The 22,913-nt window shown below is 50.7% G+C and overlaps 1 protein-coding gene across 1 annotated transcript in view; it reads right to left on the minus strand.

Moving 5' to 3' along the window:
- ctso (cathepsin O) overlaps positions 1–22,913 on the minus strand; it is an 86,012-nt gene that overhangs the window by 25,713 nt on the left and 37,386 nt on the right. The window contains exon 4 of the mRNA XM_070865243.1: positions 4,660–4,827. Within this exon, the coding sequence (XP_070721344.1) occupies positions 4,660–4,827 (168 nt within the window). The remainder of the gene's footprint in view (positions 1–4,659; positions 4,828–22,913) is intronic.

A 22,913-nucleotide genomic window follows, 5' to 3' on the forward strand; every position in this document is an offset into this window, starting at 1 on the left:
TGAACTTAAAAAAAGGTAACTTCAATGGTGAATTGGCTAGGATAGACTGTCAAATGATACTTAAAGGATTGACGGTGGAGAGGCAATGGCAGACATTTAAAGATCACATGGATGAACTTCAACAATTGTACATCCCTGTCTGGCGGAAAAATAAAATGGGGAAGGTGGCTCAACTGTGGCTAACAAGGAAAATTAGAGTAGTGTTAAATCCAAGGAAGAGGCATATAAATTGGCCAGAAAAAGCAGCAAACCTGAGGACTGGGAGACATTTAGAATGCAGCAGAAGAGGACAAACGGTTTAATTAGGAGGGGGAAAACAGATACGAGAGTAAACTTGCAGGGAACATAAAAACTGACAGCAAAAGCTTCTATAGATATGTGAAGAGAAAAACATTAGTGAAGATAAATGTAGGTGCCTTGTAGTCAGAATCAGGTGAATTTATAATGGGGAAAAAAGAAATGGCAGACCAATTGAATAAATACTTTGGTTCTGTCTTCACTAAGGAAGACACAAATAACCTCCCGGAAATACTAGGGGACCGAGGGTCTAGCAAGGAGGAACTGAAGGAAATCCTTATTCATCAAAAAATTGTGTTAGGGAAATTGATGGGATTGAAGGCCGATAAATCCCCAGGGCCTGATAATCTGCATCCCAGAGTACTTAAGAAAGTGCCCCTAGAAATAGTGGATGCATTGTTGGTCATTTTCCAACATTCTATAGACTCTGGATCAGTTCCTATGGATTGGAGGGTAGCTAATGTAACCCCACTTTTTTTTTTAAAAAGGAGGGAGAGAGAAAACTGGGAATTATAGACCGGTTAGCCTGACATCGGTAGTGGGGAAAATGTTGGAATCAATTATCAAAGATGTAATAGCAGCGCATTTGGAAAGCAGTGACAGGATCAGTCCAAGTCAGCATGGATTTATGAAAGCGAATTCATGCTTGACAAATCTTCCAGAATTTTTTGAGAATGTAACTAGTAGAGTGAACAAGAGAGAACCAGTGGATGTGATGTACTTTCAAAAGGCTTTTGACAAGGTCCCACAAAAGAGATTAATGTGCAAAATTAAAGTACATGGTATTCGGGGTAATGTACTGATGTAGATAGAGAACTGTTTGGCAGATAGGAAGCAAACAGTAGGAATAAACAGGTCCTTTTCAGAATGGCAGGCAGTGACTAGTGGAATACCGCAAGTTTCAGTGCTGGGACCCTAGCTATTTACAATATACATTAATGATTTAGACGAAGGAATTGAATGTAATATCTCCAAGTTTGCAGATGACATTAAGCTGGGTGGCAGTGTGAGTTTGTGAGGACGATGGCAAGAGGCTGCAGGGTGACTTGGACAGGTTAGGTGAGTGGGCAAATGCATGGCAGATGCAGTATAATGTAGATAAATGTGAGGTTATCCACCGGTGGCAAAAACAGGAAGGTAGATTATTATCTGAACGGTGACAACGAGACCTGGGTGTCATGGTACATCAGTCATTGAAAGTTGGCATGCAGGTATAGCAGGCGGTGAATAAGGCAAATGGCATGTTGGCCTTCATAGCTAGAGGATTTGAGTATAGGAGCAGGGAGGTCTTACTGCAGTTGTACAGGGACTTGGTGAGGCCCACACCTTGAATATTGTGTACAGTTTTGGTCTCCTAATCTAAGGAAGGACATTCTTGCTATTGAAGGAATGCAGCGAAAGTTCACTAGACTGATTCCCGGGATGGCAGGACTGACATATGAAGAAAGACTGGATCGACTAGGCTTATTTTCACTGGAATTTAGAAGAATGAGAGGGGATCTCATGGAAAAAAATTAAATTCTGACAGGATTGGACAGGTTAGATGCAGGAAGAATGTTCCCGATGTTGGGGAAGTCCAGAACCAGGGATCACAGTCTAAGGATAAGGGGTAAGCCATTTAGGACCGAGATGAGGAGAAACTTCTTCACTCAGAATTGTAAACCTGTGGAATTCTCTACCACAGAAAGTTGTTGAGGCCAGTTCATTAGATATATTCAAAAGGGAGTTAGATGTGGCCCTTACGGCTAAAAGGATCAAGGGGTATGGAGAGAAAGCAGGAATGGTGTACTGAAGTTGCATGATCAGCCATGATCATATTGAATGGTGGTGCAGGCTCGAAGGACCAAATGGCCTATTCCTGCACCTATTTTCTATGTTTCTATGTTTCCGAGGCCTTGCCCTTTCCTATCTCTGTAATCTCCTCTAGCCCTACTACCCTCGGAGGTCTCTGCACTCCTCCAATTCTGGCCTCTTGCGCATTCTGGCCAGAGCTTAAGGAGGGAATTCCAGAGCCTAAAGCCTTCAGCTGACTAGGCCTTAAACCTCTGGAAATCCCTCCTTAAACCTCTCCGCCTCTTTACCTCTCTCTTCCTTGAAGACGTTCCTTATAATCTACCTCTTTGACAAAGCTTCTGGTCACCTGCCCTAATATTTCCTTATGTGGTTCGGTGTCAAATTCTCTTTGATAACGCTCCTGTGAAGCGCCTTGGGATGTTTTACTACTTTAAAAGGTGCTATATAAATACAAGTTGTCGTTAATCTTGATATCCCTTGCAAGATTCTCCTTCTATTCCCTTTTTGCAGTTCTTATTATCTTTTTGTTGTCCTTTGCTGTTTCTTATGTCTCTCCCAGTTCCCAGGTTCTACACTATTCTTTACACTTATTCTCTTTCATTTAGTGTTATGTTATCTCTCACCTCTTTTGTCAACCATGGCAATTTAATTTGTTAAATAGAATTTGTTCCCCTTAGGGGTATATACTCGTCCTGCATTAAGCTAAATTATTTTTTGAACACATCCCACTGTTCATCTGTAGTTTTACCCAATAACAGTTATGACCAGTTTGTTGTTTTCAGTCTCTCTCATATCCCGTTAAGGTTAGCCGTAACAAAATCTAGAGTCGACGCAGACACTCCAGTGCAGTACTGAGGGAGTACTGCTCTGTTGGAGGTGCTGCCGTTCAGATGAGACTTTAAATCAAGGCCCCGTCTGCTCTCTCAGCTGGGCTGAGATAATGGTATTATTTTGAAAATGCACGGCGTTCTGGCCAATATTTAGCCCTCAAACAGCATCACTAAAAAAACAGATTATCTGTCATTATCACGGTGCTGTTTGTTGGATATTGCTGTGTGCAAACTGGCTCCTATGTTTCCTATATTATAACAATGACTACATTTCAAAAGTACTTCATTGGCTGTAAAGCACTTTGGGGGTCCTGAGGCCATGAAAGGCGGTATATAAATGCAAGTCTTTCTTTCATCACAATTATTCTACTCAAAAGCACTTTCATGCTGCAGTATTTAATAAACAGCAAGAGAATTTTGAAAAACAATCAGAAGTTGTTGCATTCTTGTTTAGCATATAGCAATGATCAGGATTTGGTATATATTTCTGTTACTCCAGTAGTAAATGTAGTTCTTTTCTTCAAAAAAGGGAGAGGGTACATAATTTTCAGGACTCTGACAACAAATATTATGCTGATTGGAGAAACAGTAAAACTTTTCATCTGCATCTGCACAGCTCTGGGTAATGATATGGTGAATGCAGCTCAATTCACTCAGACTATTTTTTCTATCAATGCACTATAAACAGGGTGTAAAAATCAAATATTTGTGCTTGTTAAAGTGTTCTAAATGCAACAGTTTATACACTGCTGTGGTTTGTAACCACAATGACACCTATTAAATAGGGTTATGGCTTAAGGTGGTTTAGGAAGTTGGAGCAGCAAAATGTGAAACCATTGAACAGACATGTTTGAACAATCTTGGTGAATACAGTCACACTGCTGTGGAGAGGCAACAAGAGGAGGCACTCAGACCACCGGATGGTTAGCCAAGAGCTTATTAGCTTAGAGCATAAAGAATGGAACCAAGCATAAGCTAGGGAACTGCAGAAAAGGATAGATTTAAAAAATAACTTCATACTTATACACCAAGATCAAATAAATGTAGTGCGTTACATCCCAAATATTGCCAATCTTAGTTTAATGTGGTCACATATCATGCCCACACCTGCTGTTTCAATCACGGTAAAACCATTTGATTTGTTCATTTGATGTGGAAATTCACCCAGAGGCAACCAGATAGAGACATACAAAATAATGAAAAGGCTGCTTGTGTGCATAGTGATAGATCATCACTGACCAGGGGACATACAAACTATGTAAGAGTAGGAATAGAATGGATGTTAGGTCGTTCTTCTTTTCCCAGAGAGTAGTGAGCTCTGGAATGCCTGTCTGGCTGGTGACGTGGGTGTTGACTCTCTGCATGCCTTCAAGAGGGAGCTGGGCCAGTTATTGGCTGGGTCACAGATTGCATCATATAAAAGTTAAGTGAATTAACAATTAACATATGCACGGTCAATGTGATCTTGTTGATTGGCAGAGGAGGTCGGAGAGGAGTGTTTTTTTCCCTTATTGGCCTTGGGCTTCTAAGAACAGAAGAAATAGGAGCAGGAGTAGGCCTCTCTCAGGTGATTACATGACTGGGGGAGGGGAGGGGTTAGAAAATGTTTAGTTTGATACTCCAGTCATTATGAGTGTGGGGCAGGCTTAATGGACCAGTTGGTCTTTTCCTGCTTGCCATGTTCATATGTCCTATGAGGGCACTGGCAAATGATTGTTGCCAAAAAAGTTTTACCAACCTGACTTAGCCACATCAGGGCACTAATAGGTGAGCCACCATTGCAACCAGCATCCCTGTAAGAACAATCTATAACCTCTTGTGCGCTCAGCATCTCCAGTTGTTCCCCTTTGATTGCATATGAAGATTCAATACTCTCCACGACACTGAATGCCCAACATCCACCACACTATAACAGAAAATAAGCAGAAGTTAGTCCGATCGCTGAATAACCCAGCTTACTCTCAAGAGCAATCTTCATCATCTGTTTTACCCCACTTTCTATTAATGGTACTTTGATAGAAAGAAAAGAAACACTTGCAGTTATTTAGTGCCTTTAACATCCACCAGGCATCACAAAGCACTTTACGGCCAATTGAGTACTATTTGAAGTATAGTCACTGTTGTAATGTAGGAAACACGGCAGCAATTTGTGCACAGCAAGCTCCCACAAACAGCAGTGTGATAATGACCGGATCTGTTTCACTGATATTGATTGAGGGATAAATATTGGCTAGGACACCGGAGATAACTCTCCTGCTGTTCTTCAAAATAGTGCCATGTGATCTTTTACATCCACATGAGAGAGCAGACAAGGCCTTGGTTTAACGTCTCATCCGATAGCACCTCCAATAGTGCAGCACTCCCTCAGCACTGCACTGGAGTGTTAGCCTAGATTTTTTGTGCACAAGTTTCTGAAGTGTGATGCGAACTCCAACCTTTTGACTCAGAGGCGAGGGTGCTACCCACTGAGGCTGCCACAATAGACCTTGTAAGTGGCCTATTACTTTTTCTTGCACTAAGGAGGTCAAAGTAACAAAAATGGAATTGGCATCCAAAAACCTTTAGGATTTTCACATCAATTTTGGCTACATCAACATACACACCACAAGGCTGAATCATTGCCTCATCACTCCAGGAGTCTTTAAAAAAGAAGGGGGCACTACTTTATTTTAACTCAATAACTTTTGGAAATCCTTTTGTGTTACTTTTGGAACAGGAAATCCTTGGAAAAAAATCCTCTGGATTTTCTGGAAACGTTGGAGGCATTATAGGGAAACTAAAATGGTTAATCCTCTTGTGCTGGGAAGTGCTTTAGGAGACAAATGATTCAATCATTCTGGCACAGTTCATGTCCCTAAATTACATTGTTGATGCCAGAATGAGCTAAATTTGCTAAAGAAGTAACCCAATAGTATGACTAATGTGTTATGATTCTTGAACAAATAAGGCTAATAAGCTAGAATATATAAGATCTACTAATTTAGAATCAATCATTGGCAAAGAACTAGTAGATAATGGTAACAAAAACACATCATAGTGAGCAATTAATGTTTTATATCATTCTTTTTATTGAGCTGTAAGGAATAGAACATAGCAAAGTGCTGATTTTTTTTAAAGATTCAAGATAGAAGAGAATATTTCATGGAACACCAAACCTTGCAGTGTGCAATTTTAATTTTAAAAACATACCATGTGCTGGATTTAGGAATGTGAATAACCACCTCTACTTTAAGGTATCTTTGTGCTGCTGTAATTAATAAGTCCATTTTGGCAACTACAGCACTGCACTCTACAGTTCTTCTAATTTTCTAGCACAATATGTGCTGACGCCTACTGGATCTTTATACAACTGCTCTGCTAGTTGGAATGCTAAACCAGCACACTTTTCATGTCAAAAAATCTGCCGGCACGATGTAACACCCAGTCATAATAAAACAGCAATATTAAAAATTAAAATTTTCTTACCAATCATCTGTTTAGAAAGGGACTATTTTGTAGGTTGCAATATGAATGATTTTTTTTCTGCTAGTTCTTGGAAAACAAAAATTAACAACTTTTAAAAATGGCCCCTTGGGCAAGGTACCAGAGGGATGCCGGCACCCATGGAAATACCGTAGGTCAGGATTGGATGCCAGGGAAGGATCAGAGGCTGGTGGAAAGGGGGGACGGAGGATAAGTGGCCGAGAGGGAGAGGATGCAGGATCGGATAAAGGGAGGGGAGTGGCGGTGAAAGGGGGAGGGCAACGGCGGTGATCGGGGGGAGGGGAACGGCAGTGATCGGGGGGAGGGGAACGGCGGTGATCGGGCGGGGAGGGGGGAGTGGCGGTGATCGGGGGAGGGCAACGGCAGTGATCGGGGGAGGGCAACGGCGGTGATCGGGGGGAGGGGAACGGCGGTGATTGGGGGGAGGGGAACGGCGGTGATCGGGGGGAGGGGAACGGCGGTGATTGGGGGGAGGGGAACGGCGGTGATCGGGGGGAGGGGAACGGCAGTGATCGGGGGGAGGGGAACGGCAGTGATCGGGGGGAGGGGAACGGCAGTGATCGGGGGGAGGGGAACGGTGGTGATCGGGGGGAGGGGAACGGCGGTGATCGGGCGGGGAGGGGGGAGTGGCGGTGATCGGGGGGAGGGGAACGGCGGTGATCGGGGGGAGGGGAACGGCGGTGATCGGGGGGAGGGGAACGGCGGTGATCGGGGGGAGGGGAACGGCAGTGATCGGGGGGAGGGGAACGGCGGTGATCGGGGGGAGGGGAACGGCGGTGATCGGGGGGAGGGGTACGGCAGTGATCGGGGGGAGGGGAACGGCGGTGATCGGGGGGAGGGGAACGGCGGTGATCGGGCGGGGAGGGGGGAGTGGCGGTGATCGGGGGAGGGGAACGGCGGTGATCGGGGGGAGGGGAACGGCAGTGATCGGGGGGAGGGGAACGGCAGTGATCGGGGGGAGGGGAACGGCGGTGATCGGGGGGAGGGGAACGGCAGTGATCGGGGGGAGGGGAACGGCAGTGATCGGGGGGAGGGGAACGGCAGTGATCGGGGGGAGGGGAACGGCAGTGATCGGGGGGAGGGGAACGGCGGTGATCGGGGGGAGGGGAACGGCGGTGATCGGGCGGGGAGGGGGGAGTGGCGGTGATCGGGGGAGGGGAACGGCGGTGATCGGGGGGAGGGGAACGGCGGTGATCGGGGGGAGGGGAACGGCAGTGATCGGGGGGAGGGGAACGGTGGTGATCGGGGGGAGGGGAACGGTGGTGATCGGGGGGAGGGGAACGGCAGTGATCGGGGGGAGGGGAACGGCGGTGATCGGGGGGAGGGGAACGGCAGTGATCGGGGGGAGGGGAACGGCAGTGATCGGGGGGAGGGGAACGGCGGTGATCGGGGGGAGGGGAACGGCAGTGATCGGGGGGGAGGGGAACGGCAGTGATCGGGGGGAGGGGAACGGCAGTGATCGGGGGGAGGGGAACGGCGGTGATCGGGGGGAGGGAGGGGGAGAGTGGTGGTGATTGGGGGGAGGGGAACGGCGGTGATCGGGGGGAGGGAGGGGGAGAGTGGTGGTGATTGGGGGGAGGGGAACGGCGGTGATCGGGGGGAGGGGGAGAGTGGTGGTGATTGGGGGGAGGGGAACGGCAGTGATCGGGGGGAGGGGGAGAGTGGTGGTGATTGGGGGGAGGGGAACGGCGGTGATCGGGGGGAGGGGGAGAGTGGTGGTGATTGGGGGGAGGGGAACGGCGGTGATCGGGGGGAGGGAGGGAGAGAGTGGCGGTGATTGGGGGGAGGGGAACGGCGGTGATCGGGGGGAGGGGAACGGCAGTGATCGGGGGGAGGGGAACGGCAGTGATCGGGGGGAGGGGAACGGCGGTGATCGGGGGGAGGGAGGGGGAGAGTGGTGGTGATTGGGGGGAGGGGAACGGCGGTGATCGGGGGGAGGGGAACGGCGGTGATCGGGGGGAGGGAGGGAGAGAGTGGCGGTGATCGGGGGGAGGGGAACGGCAGTGATCGGGGGGAGGGGAACGGCAGTGATCGGGGGGAGGGAGGGAGAGAGTGGCGGTGATTGGGGGGAGGGGAACGGCAGTGATCGGGGGGAGGGGAACGGCAGTGATCGGGGGGAGGGGAACGGCAGTGATCGGGGGGAGGGGAACGGCGGTGATCGGGGGGAGGGGAACGGCAGTGATCGGGGGGAGGGGAACGGCGGTGATCGGGGGGAGGGAGGGAGAGAGTGGCGGTGATCGGGGGGAGGGGAACGGCGGTGATCGGGGGGAGGGAGGGAGAGAGTGGCGGTGATCGGGGGAGGGGAACGGCGGTGATCGGGGGGAGGGAGGGAGAGAGTGGCGGTGATCGGGGGGAGGGGAACGGCGGTGATCGGGGGGAGGGAGGGAGAGAGTGGCGGTGATCGGGGGAGGGGAACGGCGGTGATCGGGGGGAGGAAGGGAGAGAGTGGCGGTGATTGGGGGGAGGGGAACGGCGGTGATCGGGGGGAGGGGAACGGCGGTGATCGGGGGGAGGGGAACGGCAGTGATCGGGGGGAGGGAGGGAGAGAGTGGCGGTGATCGGGGGAGGGGAACGGCGGTGATCGGGGGGAGGGGAACGGCAGTGATCGGGGGGAGGGGAACGGCAGTGATCGGGGGGAGGGAGGGAGAGAGTGGCGGTGATCGGGGGAGGGGAACGGCGGTGATCGGGGGGAGGGGAACGGCAGTGATCGGGGGGAGGGGAACGGCGGTGATCGGGGGGAGGGGAACGGCAGTGATCGGGGGGAGGGGAACGGCAGTGATCGGGGGGAGGGAGGGAGAGAGTGGCGGTGATCGGGGGGGGAGGGGAACGGCGGTGATCGGGGGGAGGGAGGGAGAGAGTGGCGGTGATCGGGGGAGGGGAACGGCGGTGATCGGGGGGAGGGAGGGAGAGAGTGGCGGTGATCGGGGGAGGGGAACGGCGGTGATCGGGGGGAGGGAGGGGGAGAGTGGTGGTGATTGGGGGGAGGGGAACGGCGGTGATCGGGGGGAGGGAGGGGGAGAGTGGTGGTGATTGGGGGGAGGGGAACGGCGGTGATCGGGGGGAGGGGAACGGCAGTGATCGGGGGGAGGGAGGGAGAGAGTGGCGGTGATCGGGGGAGGGGAACGGCGGTGATCGGGGGGAGGGGAACGGCAGTGATCGGGGGGAGGGGAACGGCGGTGATTGGGGGGAGGGAGGGAGAGAGTGGCGGTGATTGGGGGGAGGGGAACGGCGGTGATCGGGGGGAGGGAGGGAGAGAGTGGCGGTGATCGGGGGGGAGGGGAACGGCAGTGATCGGGGGGGAGGGGAACGGCAGTGATCGGGGGGGAGGGGAACGGCAGTGATCGGGGGGAGGGGAACGGCGGTGATCGGGGGGAGGGGAACGGCGGTGATCGGGGGGAGGGGAACGGCGGTGATCGGGGGGAGGGGAACGGCAGTGATCGGGGGAGGGAGGGGGAGAGTGGTGGTGATCGGGGGGAGGGAACGGCGGTGATCGGGGGGAGGGGAACGGCGGTGATCGGGGGGAGGGGAACGGCAGTGATCGGGGGGAGGGGAACGGCGGTGATTGGGGGGAGGGAGGGGGAGAGTGGTGGTGATCGGGGGGAGGGGAACGGCAGTGATCGGGGGGAGGGGAACGGCGGTGATTGGGGGGAGGGGATCGGCGGTGATCGGGGGGAGGGGAACGGCGGTGATTGGGGGGAGGGAGGGGGAGAGTGGTGGTGATCGGGGGGAGGGGAACGGCGGTGATCGGGGGGAGGGAGGGGGAGAGTGGTGGTGATCGGGGGGAGGGGAACGGCGGTGATCGGGGGGAGGGAGGGGGAGAGTGGTGGTGATCGGGGGGAGGGGAACGGCGGTGATTGGGGGGAGGGGAACGGCGGTGATCGGGGGGAGGGAGGGGGAGAGTGGCGGTGATTGGGGGGAGGGGAACGGCGGTGATTGGGGGGGAGGGGAACGGTGGTGATCGGGGGGAGGGGAACGGCGGTGATCGGGGGAGGGAGGGGGAGAGTGGTGGTGATCGGGGGGAGGGGAACGGCGGTGATCGGGGGGGGAGGGGAACGGCAGTGATCGGGGGGAGGGAGGGGGAGAGTGGTGGTGATTGGGGGGAGGGGAACGGCGGTGATCGGGGGGAGGGGAACGGCAGTGATCGGGGGGGAGGGGAACGGCGGTGATCGGGGGGAGGGGAACGGTGGTGATCGGGGGGAGGGAGGGGGAGAGTGGTGGTGATTGGGGGGAGGGGAACGGCGGTGATCGGGGGGAGGGAGGGGGAGAGTGGTGGTGATTGGGGGGAGGGGAACGGTGGTGATTGGGGGGAGGGGAACGGCGGTGATCGGGGGGAGGGAGGGGGAGAGTGGCGGTGATTGGGGGGAGGGGAACGGTGGTGATTGGGGGGAGGGGAACGGCGGTGATCGGGGGGAGGGAGGGGGAGAGTGGTGGTGATTGGGGGGAGGGGAACGGTGGTGATCGGGGGGAGGGGAACGGCGGTGATCGGGGGGAGGGAGGGGGAGAGTGGTGGTGATTGGGGGGAGGGGAACGGCGGTGATCGGGGGGAGGGAGGGGGAGAGTGGTGGTGATTGGGGGGAGGGGAACGGTGGTGATTGGGGGGAGGGGAACGGCGGTGATCGGGGGGAGGGAGGGGGAGAGTGGTGGTGATTGGGGGGAGGGGAACGGTGGTGATCGGGGGGAGGGAGGGGGAGAGTGGTGGTGATTGGGGGGAGGGGAACGGCGGTGATCGGGGGGAGGGAGGGGGAGAGTGGTGGTGATTGGGGGGAGGGGAACGGCGGTGATCGGGGGGAGGGGAACGGCGGTGATTGGGGGGAGGGGAACGGCGGTGATCGGGGGGAGGGGAACGGTGGTGATCGGGGGGAGGGGAACGGCGGTGATCGGGGGGAGGGGGGGGGAGAGTGGTGGTGATTGGGGGGAGGGGAACGGCGGTGATCAGGAGGAGAGGAGCACCGGTGATCAGGAGAGGGGAGTGGCGGTGCACCGATGATCGGGGGGAGGGGAGCAGCGATCGGGGAGGGGAGCGGCGGTGATCCGGGGAAGAGAGCTGCGGTGATTGGGGGGGGGGGGGGTGCTCGGGAGGGGAGCGTCTTACCTCGTACTTAAAACATGAGGTCAGGAGGAGCTCCACTTTGTGTAAATAAGTTTTTAAAAAATGGATCTTTTTGGTAGCAGGCGATCACAAGCTCTGGTTTTACTGAGTGCAACTGGCTGGCTGACCCAGCTGGCAGCAATTTAGGTCCAGGAGGATGATCGTGTTGGGGTGCTGGTAGCACAGGGTGGCAGCAGCCCATATTATTCTTGTGGAATTCCTACCCTCACAAAACCAATTTGAAACATTTTGGTCCTCTTCGGCTGTACTGCTAGGTAAAACTGGACAGAGCATGCATGACGCACATTTCACCAAGCTGCTTCACAAAATAGCAATCAGTGTCCTATGGCCATCACTAAGCCTTAAATTGCTTACTAAATGAGAATATTGCCTGAAACAGACGGGTGTTCCAGCTGTCCAGCAATCGGCCCTTTGTGGGATGGCGATGGCCAGATCAGGAATGGCAATGGGGCAGTGAGTTCTTACCTGCTATTCCTGGGGTGTTACTACCCCATTTCCACAGGCAGAGACAGTGATCATTTCCCTTCTTGTCTCAGATCCTCCCCTACATATATCCACATCTATTAGTGTTAGGATGGTTCTATTCATTTGAGCTCAGCTTTGGGTGTCTACCAAGAATCCATTCTTTGGATGAATTTTACTGACAAGTCTACTGGTGAATCACTGAATGGGCAAGAAATTGCAAGGACACTACACCCCTGTCCTGCCCACACTTCCTATGGTCATAAGTACCAAAAAGGAAATACCCCATGTTTAAGGTCAGTCAAGTTCCAAATAGGCTGAGAGAGGTAACTTGTCCAATGTTAGAAATTAAATTATAGCCAGTCAGTTTTGCCTGCTAGAGACTGACCAGAATGAAAGGAAAAATTAAAAGTTAGCATCTGCCTACTATTCCTGACAGCTTAGCATGGTTTTGTTACTTTACATGTTAAGGGAACCATTTTAGAAGTTAAAAAGTAGTTTGTACTCTATGCTTCTATTCTTAAAGCTCAGGATCCCATATGCTTTAACTGCTTTTTATCCTGTCCAGTCATGTCTGTTCTGCAAAAAAAAAGCTTCTTTTACATTGAATTCATCTGACCAGATTGTTCATCAGTTCTGGTTATACAAAGATTGAAGAAGTGCAAACAAAGGTATGAGCAAACTATGCAATATCCAGATCATATGGCAAATTAACACAAAATCACACAGCACAGAAAGAGGCCATTCAGTCTATCTATGCCAACTCTTTCGAAGAGCAATCCAGTTAGTCCCAGTCCCCCGCTCTTTCCACATATCCCTGCAATTTTTTTCTCTTTCAAGGATTTATCCAATTCCCTTTTAAAGCTACTATTGAATCTGCATCCATCACTATCAGGCAGTGCATTCCAAATCCTAACCATTCGTGCAAAAAGGTTTTTCCTCATGTTGCCTTCGGTTATTTGGCCAATCACCTCAAATCTGTGCTCTCTCATTATTGACCCTTCAGCCATTGGAAACAGTTCATCCCTACTTAGTGTAACTAAATCCTTCATGATTTTAATCTCCTCTTAGCCTTCTCTGCTCCAATGAGAACAACTCCAGCTTCTCCAGTCTATCCACGTAACTGTATTCCCTCATCCCTGGAACCATTCTAATAAATCTCTCTGTATAATCTCCAAAGCCTTCCTAAATTGTGGTATACTGAATTGAACACAATACTCCAGCCGAATTAGTATTTTATATAGGTTTAGCATAACTTCCTAGCTTTTGTACTCTATGCTTCTATTTATAAAACTCAGGATCCCCTATGCTTTAACTGCTTTTTAACCTGTCCTGCCACCTTCAAAGATTTGTGCACAAATACTTCCAGGCCCTTCTATTCATGCACCCCCTTTAAAATTGTATGGTCTTTCCAACCAAAATGTATCACCTCACATTTTTCTGCATTGAATTTCATCTGCCATGTGTCTGCCCATTCCACTGGCCTGTCTTTGTCCTTTTGAAGTCTATTACTTCTTGAGGCTTTAAAATAACTTGGCAGTGGGATGAGCACCAGGATGTAGCATTAGAAAGGAGAAACAAGGTTCACAAATGATTGGGAGAGATAGATAGCACTAGCATAAGAATTGTACGTATAGTATTGGCAGGGTCAGATTAAGAGAGAATACCAGGAAGTTTAAGATAGGTTTACACTGCATGTGTGTAAATGCATGATGTGGTAAATAAGGTTGCAGGCTCAAATAGATACATGGAAATATAATATTGTGATGATAACGGAGACCTGGCTCAAAAAATGGCAGGATTGGATACTAAAAATTCCTGGATATAAGGTGTTCAGGAATAGAGCAGGAAAGAAAGGAGGTGGGGTGCCAGTATTGATTACTTAAAGTAGATAAGTGACCAAGAGCGGATGGGATGTGTCCTAGGATGTTGAGGGAAGTAAAGGTGGAAATTGCAGAGTTACTGGCTATGATTTTTCAATCCTCCTTGGATATGGGGGAGGGGGGCTTCCAGAGGACTGGAGAATTGCAAATATTACACCCCTGTTCAAAAAAGGCTGTAAGGATAAACCCAGCAACTACAGGCCAGTCAGTTTAACCCCGGTAGTGGGGGAAGCTTTTAGAAGCAATAATCAGGGACAAAATTATCACTTGGACAAGTATGGATTAATTATGGAAAGCCAGCATGGATTTCTTAAAGGCAAATCGTGTTTAACTAACTTGATTATGCCTTTTGATAAGTTAACAGTGAGTGTTGATGAGAGCAATGCGGTTGATGTGTTGTGCATGGACTCCCAAAAGGTATTTGATAAAGTGCCATACAATAGGCTTGCCAGCAAAGTTGAAGCCCATGGCATAAAAGGGATAGCGGCAGTATGGATACGAAATTGGCTAAGTGACAGGAAACGGAGAGTAGTGGTGAACGGTTGTTTATCAGACTGGAGAAATGTGGTGTTCCCCAAGGGTTGGTACTAGGATCACTGCTTTTCTTGATACAGATTAATGAATTAGACTTGGGTGTACAGGGCACAATTTCAAAATTTGCAGTTGGCACAAAATTTGAAAGTACAGTGAGTAGTGAGGAGGATAGTGATCAACTTCAAGAGAACATAGACAGGCTGGTGGAATGGGTGGACACGTGGCAGATGAAATTTAACGCAAAAAATTGTAAAGTGATATACTTTGGTTGGAAGAACAAGGAGAGGCAATATAAGGGTACAATTCTAAAGGGAATGCACAGACAGAGAGACCTTGGAGTATATGTGCACAACTCGTTGAAGGTGGCAGGGCAGGTTGAGACAGCGGATAAAAAAAAGCATACGGGATCCTGGGCTTCTTAAAGAGAGGCATAGAATTAAAAAAGCAAGGAGTTATGATGAACCTTTAAAAAACAGTGGTTTGGCCTCAACTGGAGTATTGTATCCAATTCTGGGCACCACACTTTGGGAAGGATGTGAAGGCCTTAGAGAGGGTACAAAAGAGGGTACAGGTATATAAAAAGGAAAAGAGTGTCTAAAGTAAATGTTGGTCCCTTAGAGGACGAAACCGGGGAATTAGTGATGGGGAACATGGAGATGGCAGAAACTCAACAAATATTTTGTATCAGTCTTTACAGTAGAGGACACTAAAAATATCCCAACAGTGGATAGTCAAGGGGCTATAGGGGGGGGGGGGAGGAAGTTACCACAATCACAATCACTAAGGAGGTGGTACTCAGGAAGATAATGGGAGTAAAGGCAGATAAATCCCCTGGAACTGATGGCTTGCATCCTAGGGTCTTAATGATGTATTGGTTGTAATTTACAAAAATTCCTTGGATTCTGGAAAATTGCAAATGTAATGCCCCTATTTAAAAAGGGAGGCAGACAAAAAGCAGGAAACTATAGACCAGTTAGCCTAACATCTGTGGTTGAAAAAATGTTGCCGTCCATTATTAAAGAAGCACTAGCAGGACATTTGGAAAAGCATAATTCAGTCAGGCAGAGTCAGCATGGATTTATGAAGGGGAAGTCATGTTTGACAAATTTGCTGGAATTCTTTGAGAATGTAATGAACAGGGTGAATAAAGGGGAACCAGTGGATGTGGTGTATTTGGACTTCCAAAAGGCATTTGACAAGATGCCACATAAAAGGTTACTGCACAAGATAAAAGTTCACAGGGTTGGGAGTAATGGGCCCAAGTTTTGGCCTCAGTTGCTCCTGATTTTTTGGAGCAACTGGTGTAGAACGGAGTATCTTAGAAATTCAAATTCTCAGCATTTAGTTTGCTCCAGTTCTAGTCAGTTAGCGCACAGTTTCACTTTGGAACAGAATTATTTTTTCAAAAGGGGGCGTGTCCGGCCACTTACGCCTGTTTTCAAAGTTTCGGCAGTGAAAACTTACTCCAAACTAACTTAGAATGGAGTAAGTGAAGATTTTTGTACGCTCGAAAAAACGTTGTCTACACTTTAGAAAATCAGGCGTAGGTTACAAATCAGGCGTAGGGAATGGGGGGGGGGGGGGGTTAAAGTGAAGTTTACAAACATTAAACACTTCAGTTTTACAAATAAAGAGCCATCATCAATAATAAATGATAAAAACATCAATAAATCAATCAAAACAAATCAATACATAAAACATTTTCTACTTACCGACTGCAGCACCGGGAGCCCTCCAACAGTGTCCTGGGATGCCCCCCCCCCCACCCCCAGTGTGTCTTTGTCAGTGTCTCTATCTCTCTGTCTGTCTGTGTATGTCTCTCACGCTCTGTCTGTCAGTGACTGTGTTTCTGACAACGAGGGGAGGGGGAGGAGGGGGGTCGAGGGAGAGAGGGGGGGCAGGGGGAGGGGAGGGAGGGAGGCAGAGGGGGAGAGAGAGAAGGGGAAGGGAGGGAGGAGAAGAAGGGGAAGGGGAAGGGGGGGCAGAAGGGGAAGGGGGGGAGGAGAAGGGGAAGGGGGGGAGGAGAAGGGGAAGGGGGGAGGAGAAGGGGAAGGGGGGGAGGAGAAGGGGAAGGGGGGGAGGAGAAGGGGAAGGGGGGGAGGAGAAGGGGAAGGGGGGGAGGAGAAGGGGAAGGGGGGGAGGAGAAGGGGAAGGGGGGGAGGAGAAGGGGAAGGGGGGGAGGAGAAGGGGAAGGGGGGAAGGAGAAGGGGAAGGAGAAGGAGGGGAAAGGAGGGGGGGAGGAGAGGGGGGAGAAGGAGAAGGGGGAAGGAGAGGGGGAGGAAGGAGAGGGGGGGGAAGGAGAGGGGGGTGAGAGGGAGTGGGGGGGGTAAGGAGAAGGGGGAGGGAGGCTGAACGGGCCGGGCCCGGCCTGGCCCAAGACTTCGAGCAGGGCCTGTCCCCAGCACCAGATTTACAGGTAGGTGGCGTTGGGTTGGGTCGGGGTCGAGTTGGGGGGAGGGCAGGTCGGGGTCAGGAGGTCAGGTCGGGGGGGTGGGGGGCGCGGAGGTAGGTCGGGTTGGGTCGGGTCCGGGGGGGTGGTCGGGAGCACGGGTCGGGTTGGTTCGGGGAGGGAGGGAGCGCGGGTCGGGTCAGGGGAGGCGGAGGGAGGTCGGTTCGGTTCGGGTCGGGGGGCGGGGGGGGGGAGGGCGGGTCGGGTCCAGTCCGGGGGGTCGGGTCCGGTCCGGTCCGGGGGCGGGGGGAGGGGGGAAGCGGGAGTCAGGTCGGTGTCGGTGTCGGGGTCCGGGGGCTGGGGGGAGGGAAGCGGGAATCGAGTCGGGTCGGGAGGAAGCAGGAGCTGGGCGTGGGAGGCAGCCTTATGCACGCAGCCCCAGTGAGGCCATTCGGCCAGGGCTAGGGGCTGAGTGCTTCAAGCCCCTCCCACACAGTTTAGCGCGCATGTACAGAGGTCCCGGCACTGTTTTCAACGCAGGGACCTAGCTCCGCCCCCTACAGCTTGTGCTGCGCTGCGCCCGACTCCAGAGGACCAGCAGGGAGCTGGAGAATCTGTAAGTTTTTTTTAGGCGCACTTTCTGGCGCGAAAAATGGCCCGAAACTTGGGCCCATCATATTAGCATGGATAGAGGATTAGTTAACAGAAAACAGAGAGTCGGGATAAATGGTTCATTCTCAGGTTGGCAATCAGTAACTAGTGGGGTACCATAAGGATCAGTGCTGGGACTCTAACTATTTACAATCTATATTAACGACTTGGATGAAGGGACCAAGTGTGACGTAGCCAAGTTTGCTGACGATACAAAGCAATGTGTGAGGATGACACAAAAAAAAACGCAAAACGACATAGACAGGCGGAGTGGGCAAAAATTTGGCAGATGGAGTATAATGTTGGAAAGTGTGAGGTTATGCACTTTGGCAGAAAAAAAATCGAAGAGCAAGTTATTATTTAAATTGTAAAGTGCTGCAGCACAGCAGGAAACACAAAAGGTTAGTATGCAGGTATAGCAAGTGATCAGGAAGGCCAATGGAATCTTGGCCTTTATTGCAGAGGAGATGGAGTATAAAAGCAGGGAAGTCTTGCTACAGTCATACAGGGTATTGGTGAGGCCACACCTGTAATACTGCGTGCAGTTTTGGTTTCCATATTTAAGAAATTGCCTACTCCTACTCTCTTATGTTCTTATTAAGAAAAGCTTTACAAGAGTGGTTCCAGGAATGAGAGGCTTCAGCTATGTGGATAAACTGAAGAAGCTGGGGTTGTTCTCCTTAGAGCAGAGAAGATTGAGAGGAAATTTGAAAGAGGTGTTCAAAATCATGAGCAGTCTAAACAGAGTAGGTGGAGAGAAACTCTTCCCATTGGTGGAAGGGTCGAAAACCAGAGGACACAGATTTAAGGTGATTGGCAGAAGAACCAAAGGCAACATGAGGAAAAACTTTTGTATGCAGTGAGTGGTTAGGATCTGGAATGCACTGCCTGAAAGGGTGGTGGACGCGGATTCAATCGCAACTTTTAAAAGGGAATTGGAGAAGTACTTGAAGGAAAAAAAAAATGCAGGGCTACAGGGAAAGGGCGGGGGAGTGGAAGTAACTGAAGTGCTCTTGCAAAGAGCCAGCATGGGCTCAATGGGTTGAATGGTCTCCTTCTGTGCTGTAACCATTATATGATTCCATACTATCTTCCTCACTATACTACACTACCAAGTTTTGTGGCATCTGCAAATTTTGAAATTGTGCCTGTACGCCCCAAGTCTAAGTTGTTAATGTTTATCAAAAGCAGCAGTGGTCCTAGTACTGAATCTTGGGGAATGCCACAATATACCTCCCTTCAGTCTGAAAAACAGCTATTCACAATTCACACTCTCTGTTTTCTAACCCTTGGTCAATTTTGCATGCATGCTTCTACTGCCACTCTTATCCCATGGGCTTCAATTTTGCTGACAAGCTTAGTATGTGGTACATTATCAAACGCCTTTTGAAAGTCCATATAGACAACATCAATTGCACTGTCCTAACCAGAGTGCTCTGCACATATTGGTCTTAAACAGCGTGACTGCAGTGCAGGCAGGTGCAGCAGGAGCGGCGAGGTCGGGGCGAAGGAGCAGCAAGAGTTCATAGAGGGATGTGATCGGGGCCCAGGAGAGGCGCGGGTTCAGGGCCCAGAAGAGGCGAGGGACCAAGGGCAGCACGGGCCTGCCCACATTGCGATATGTGTGCGCACTAGGTCCATGCAGCAGAGCAGGTCTCCAGTTGTCCTGTTTAATCCTTGCCACTGGACCAAGACCTAGCTCTGTCTGGCCTATGTGGTGGCTGGGGTGCAACGGCCACCACATGTTAAAAAAAATGCACGCACAGGCATCTTCCATCCTTCACGATTGAGTTTGGGGTCCAAAATATCAGGTCCTTCATTGAAACACCTGTGAACTTATCCCTTTTCAGCGTGGAAGCAAGTCATCCTCGTTTCGAGGGACTGTCTATGATATGATGATGATGCACTTTTAAACAGTGTTAAAGTTGAGAATTTGGAGAGAGTGGGAATTTGGAGCAGAGGGGGAAGGAGGGGCTGCTTTTTGCTTCAAATACTTGTAGTGCTTTGTGTTACAGGTAAATATTTAATTTCATCGACCTCGAACTTTAAGTAGATCTGTAGTTATTTAAAAAGTAAACAATAAGCCAAGTTAATTAAATACATAGGGGCCGAAATTGCCATTTTTTTTAAAGAGGCGGTAACAGGTCAGAAAGCTCAGTCGGGGCTGAAGTGCCGACATTTGAGAAATTGCCCTCCTTTATTTTTGTGGTCATGGATGCTACCGCCCTGCCTGTGTTCCCGGCCATCGACCCCATACCGATTGGCGGCAACCCCCTTTCTGTCCCGCGTGGGAAATTGACCCGTAGTAAATTGCCCCGCGGGAGCGGATCGACTATCGCTTGGTGTCCCCCGCTTGGGATACTGCTTGTGGCGGGGTATCGCATCCACCAATAAAGGGGAGGGTGCACTGCCGTGGCCGCCATTTTATTTTAATATTCGTCTGACTCCGAAGCCAGCCTCACAATTGCGGGCACAGGTTCGGCCGGGCCGCCAACAGGCAACCCGGCACCCCCTCTTAAGTACCGCGCTGCTGGCCCGGCTGAAACCCTCCCTGGTGGGCCCAACTAAACTTTGTGCAGAGCTTGCAGCAGTCCTCCACTTTAATTGAATGGCAGGCAGTGACTAGTGGGGTACCGCAAGGTTCAGTGCTGGGGCCCCAGCTATTTACAATATACATTAATGATTTAGACAAAGGAATTGAATGTAATATCTCCAAGTTTGCAGATGACACTAAGCTGGGTGGCAGTGTGAGCTGTGAGGAGGATGCTAAGAGACTGCAGGGTGACTTGGACAGGTTAGGTGGGTGAGCAAATGGATGGCAGATGCAGCCTTCATAGTGAAAGGATTTGAGTATAGGAGCAGGGAGGTCTTACTCAAGGCCACACCTTGAATATTGTGTACAGTTTTAGTTTCCTAATCTGAGGAAGGACATTCTTGCTATTGGGGGACAGCAACGAAGGTTCACCAGACTGGTGTCCGGGATGACAGGACTGACATATGAAGAAAGACTAGGCTTATATTCAATGGAATTTAGAAGAATGAGAGGGGATCCCAAAGAAACATATAAAATTCTGACGGGATTGGACAGGTTAGATGCAGGAAATATGTTCCCGATGTTGGGGAAGCCAGAACCAGGGGTCACAGTCTGAGGATAAGGGGTAAGCCATTTAGGACCGAGATGAGGAGAAACTTCTTCACTTATAGAGTTGTGAGCATGTGGAATTCTCTACCGCAGAAAGTTGTTGAGGCCAGTTCGTTAGATATATTCAAAGGGAGTTGAATGTGGCCCTTATGGCTGAAGGGATCAAGGGGTATGGAGAGAAAGCAGGAATGGGGTACTGAAGTTGCATGATCAGCCATGATCATATTGAATGGTGGTGCAGGCTCGAAGGGCCGAATGGCCTACTCCTACACCTATTTTCTATGTTTCTATGAGATCCCCTCTCATTCTTCTAAATTCCATTGAATAGAAGCCTAGTCTTTCTTCATATGTCAGTCCTTCCGCCCTGCTCCCAAACGACTTCCGCCCCTCAGCCGCCATGGATTGGGGTGGAGAAAAATAATTTATATCGGTAGGTGTGCCCCATTACGATCGGGTGGCAATTTCGGCCCCATAAACATTAATTAATTAAATAACTAAAACAGTGCAGATGGTGTGCTGCAACTGCAGCATGTGGGAGTTTGTGGAGAGCATTGTGACCCGGGACGACCACGTCTACACTAAGTGTCTGCAAGTCATAGTTGTTGAGCTGGAGTCCGAAGTGCAGACATGTGGGGCATGAGGCAATGGGAGAGTTATCCGGACACTTTGATCCAGGAGGTAATCACACCCCTTTGGTTAGGCAGTGGTTCAGGTCTGGTTAGTGGTCAGGGACAGGAGGGTGTGTCTGCAACTCATGCAGGTAAGGGGACCCCAGGTGCAGTGTAGAAGGAGTATTGGCCTTTGTCCTTATTCAACAGATATGAGATTATTGCCACCTGTGTGGATGAGGGAAATGTCTGTAGGGTAGATGAGCAAAATTGACCATGGAATATGGTACAGGAGGCCATTCAAGTGGGGGGAGTGAAAAGGAATGTTGTAGTGGTAGGGGAAAATATAGTGAGTAGGATAGATAATGTTCTCTGCAGCTGCGACCAGGAATTCTGTAGGTTGCGTTGTCTGCCCGGTGCCAGGGTAAAGGACATCTCCTCACGGCTAGAGAAGAACTTGCAGTAGGAAGAGGAGGATCCAGTCGTTCCTTCCGCGTAGGAAGTAACGACATAGCTACAACTGGAATGACGTTCTGCTGAGAGAATTTGAGAAGCTAGGGTCCAAACTAAAACACGGAGCCTCAAAGGTAATAATATATGGATTATTACCTGAGCCATGTGCAAATTGGCATAGGGACAAGCAGATCAGAGAGTTAAATGCATGGCTCAAAGAGTGGTGTGGGAGCAAATGGCTTGATCCATGGGGAACGAGCACCAGTACTTGGGAACGAAGGAACTGTTCTGTTGGGACAGGCTCCACTTAAACTGGGCTGGGACCAGTGTCCTGGCAAGTCAAGTAGTAGAGCTGAAGATGGGGCTTAAAACTAAAATGGGGGGAGGGGTCAAGTGAGGGAAAATGTAGAAATCTAAAAGAGAAATGTCAACGCAATGGAGCAGTGTAGCGATTTAGGCAAAGATGAGTAGAGTGTGACAGGAAGGGACAGAGGGGTCGAAATTTTGGTACGATCCATTTGGGGGCGGTAACCGATGGAAGGCGGGACTTCCTGCGCCTGCCGCAGAAGTCCTGCCCTGGCCACAAAATTGCAGTTAGCGCCCCTCACAAGAAGTGGAGCGCAATGTCGCGTGTTCCGCTTCCCTTTGGGGTGGGTTCAGGGACACTACTAGGGTGGGTTCTGCAGCGCTAATCGGCTTCTCCATGTCGCGCTGATAGGGTTCAATGCCCCTCCCCTTCTGTTAAAGGGGAGGGATGCTGCAAACTCTGCGTGGCCATTTTAAGGCCTCCACTGGGCCATCAAAGTGCCGTAGCCACAAGCCGGCAGCGAGACAGAATGCTGGGTTGCACGATGGCGGCCCAGACCACGTGACAGCAAAGCAGAATGAGCTGACGACGCACGGAGCAGCGCACCTCTCCTTTAACTTCCACCTCGAGAGCGGAGGTCGGCCCGGTTCACAATCCCGCGAGGCTGGCGTGGGCATTGCCTGTGGCAGCCTCGTGGGGTGCTGGACAAATTCCGCCGCGGGGCACTACCAGCGGGCTGCAGCGCTGCCACCTTTGCGCCTCCACTAATTCCTGTGAAATTTCGATGGTAGCGCAGTCCCCCCTCGGGCAAAAATAGTTTTGTGTCTAGTTAGTGCCCCAGGAGGTGCTAACGTGAGGCACAGAACCGGGAAATTTCAGCCTCAAAGAGTTTAACGCTAATGGTGCATCAGCGAATAAGGTGAAAGCAGGTAATAATTGTAAAAAGTTAAAATTAAAGGCTCTTTATCTG

Source organism: Pristiophorus japonicus, chromosome 2 (genome assembly GCF_044704955.1).
Source record: "Pristiophorus japonicus isolate sPriJap1 chromosome 2, sPriJap1.hap1, whole genome shotgun sequence".
Lineage (NCBI taxonomy): Eukaryota > Metazoa > Chordata > Chondrichthyes > Pristiophoridae > Pristiophorus > Pristiophorus japonicus.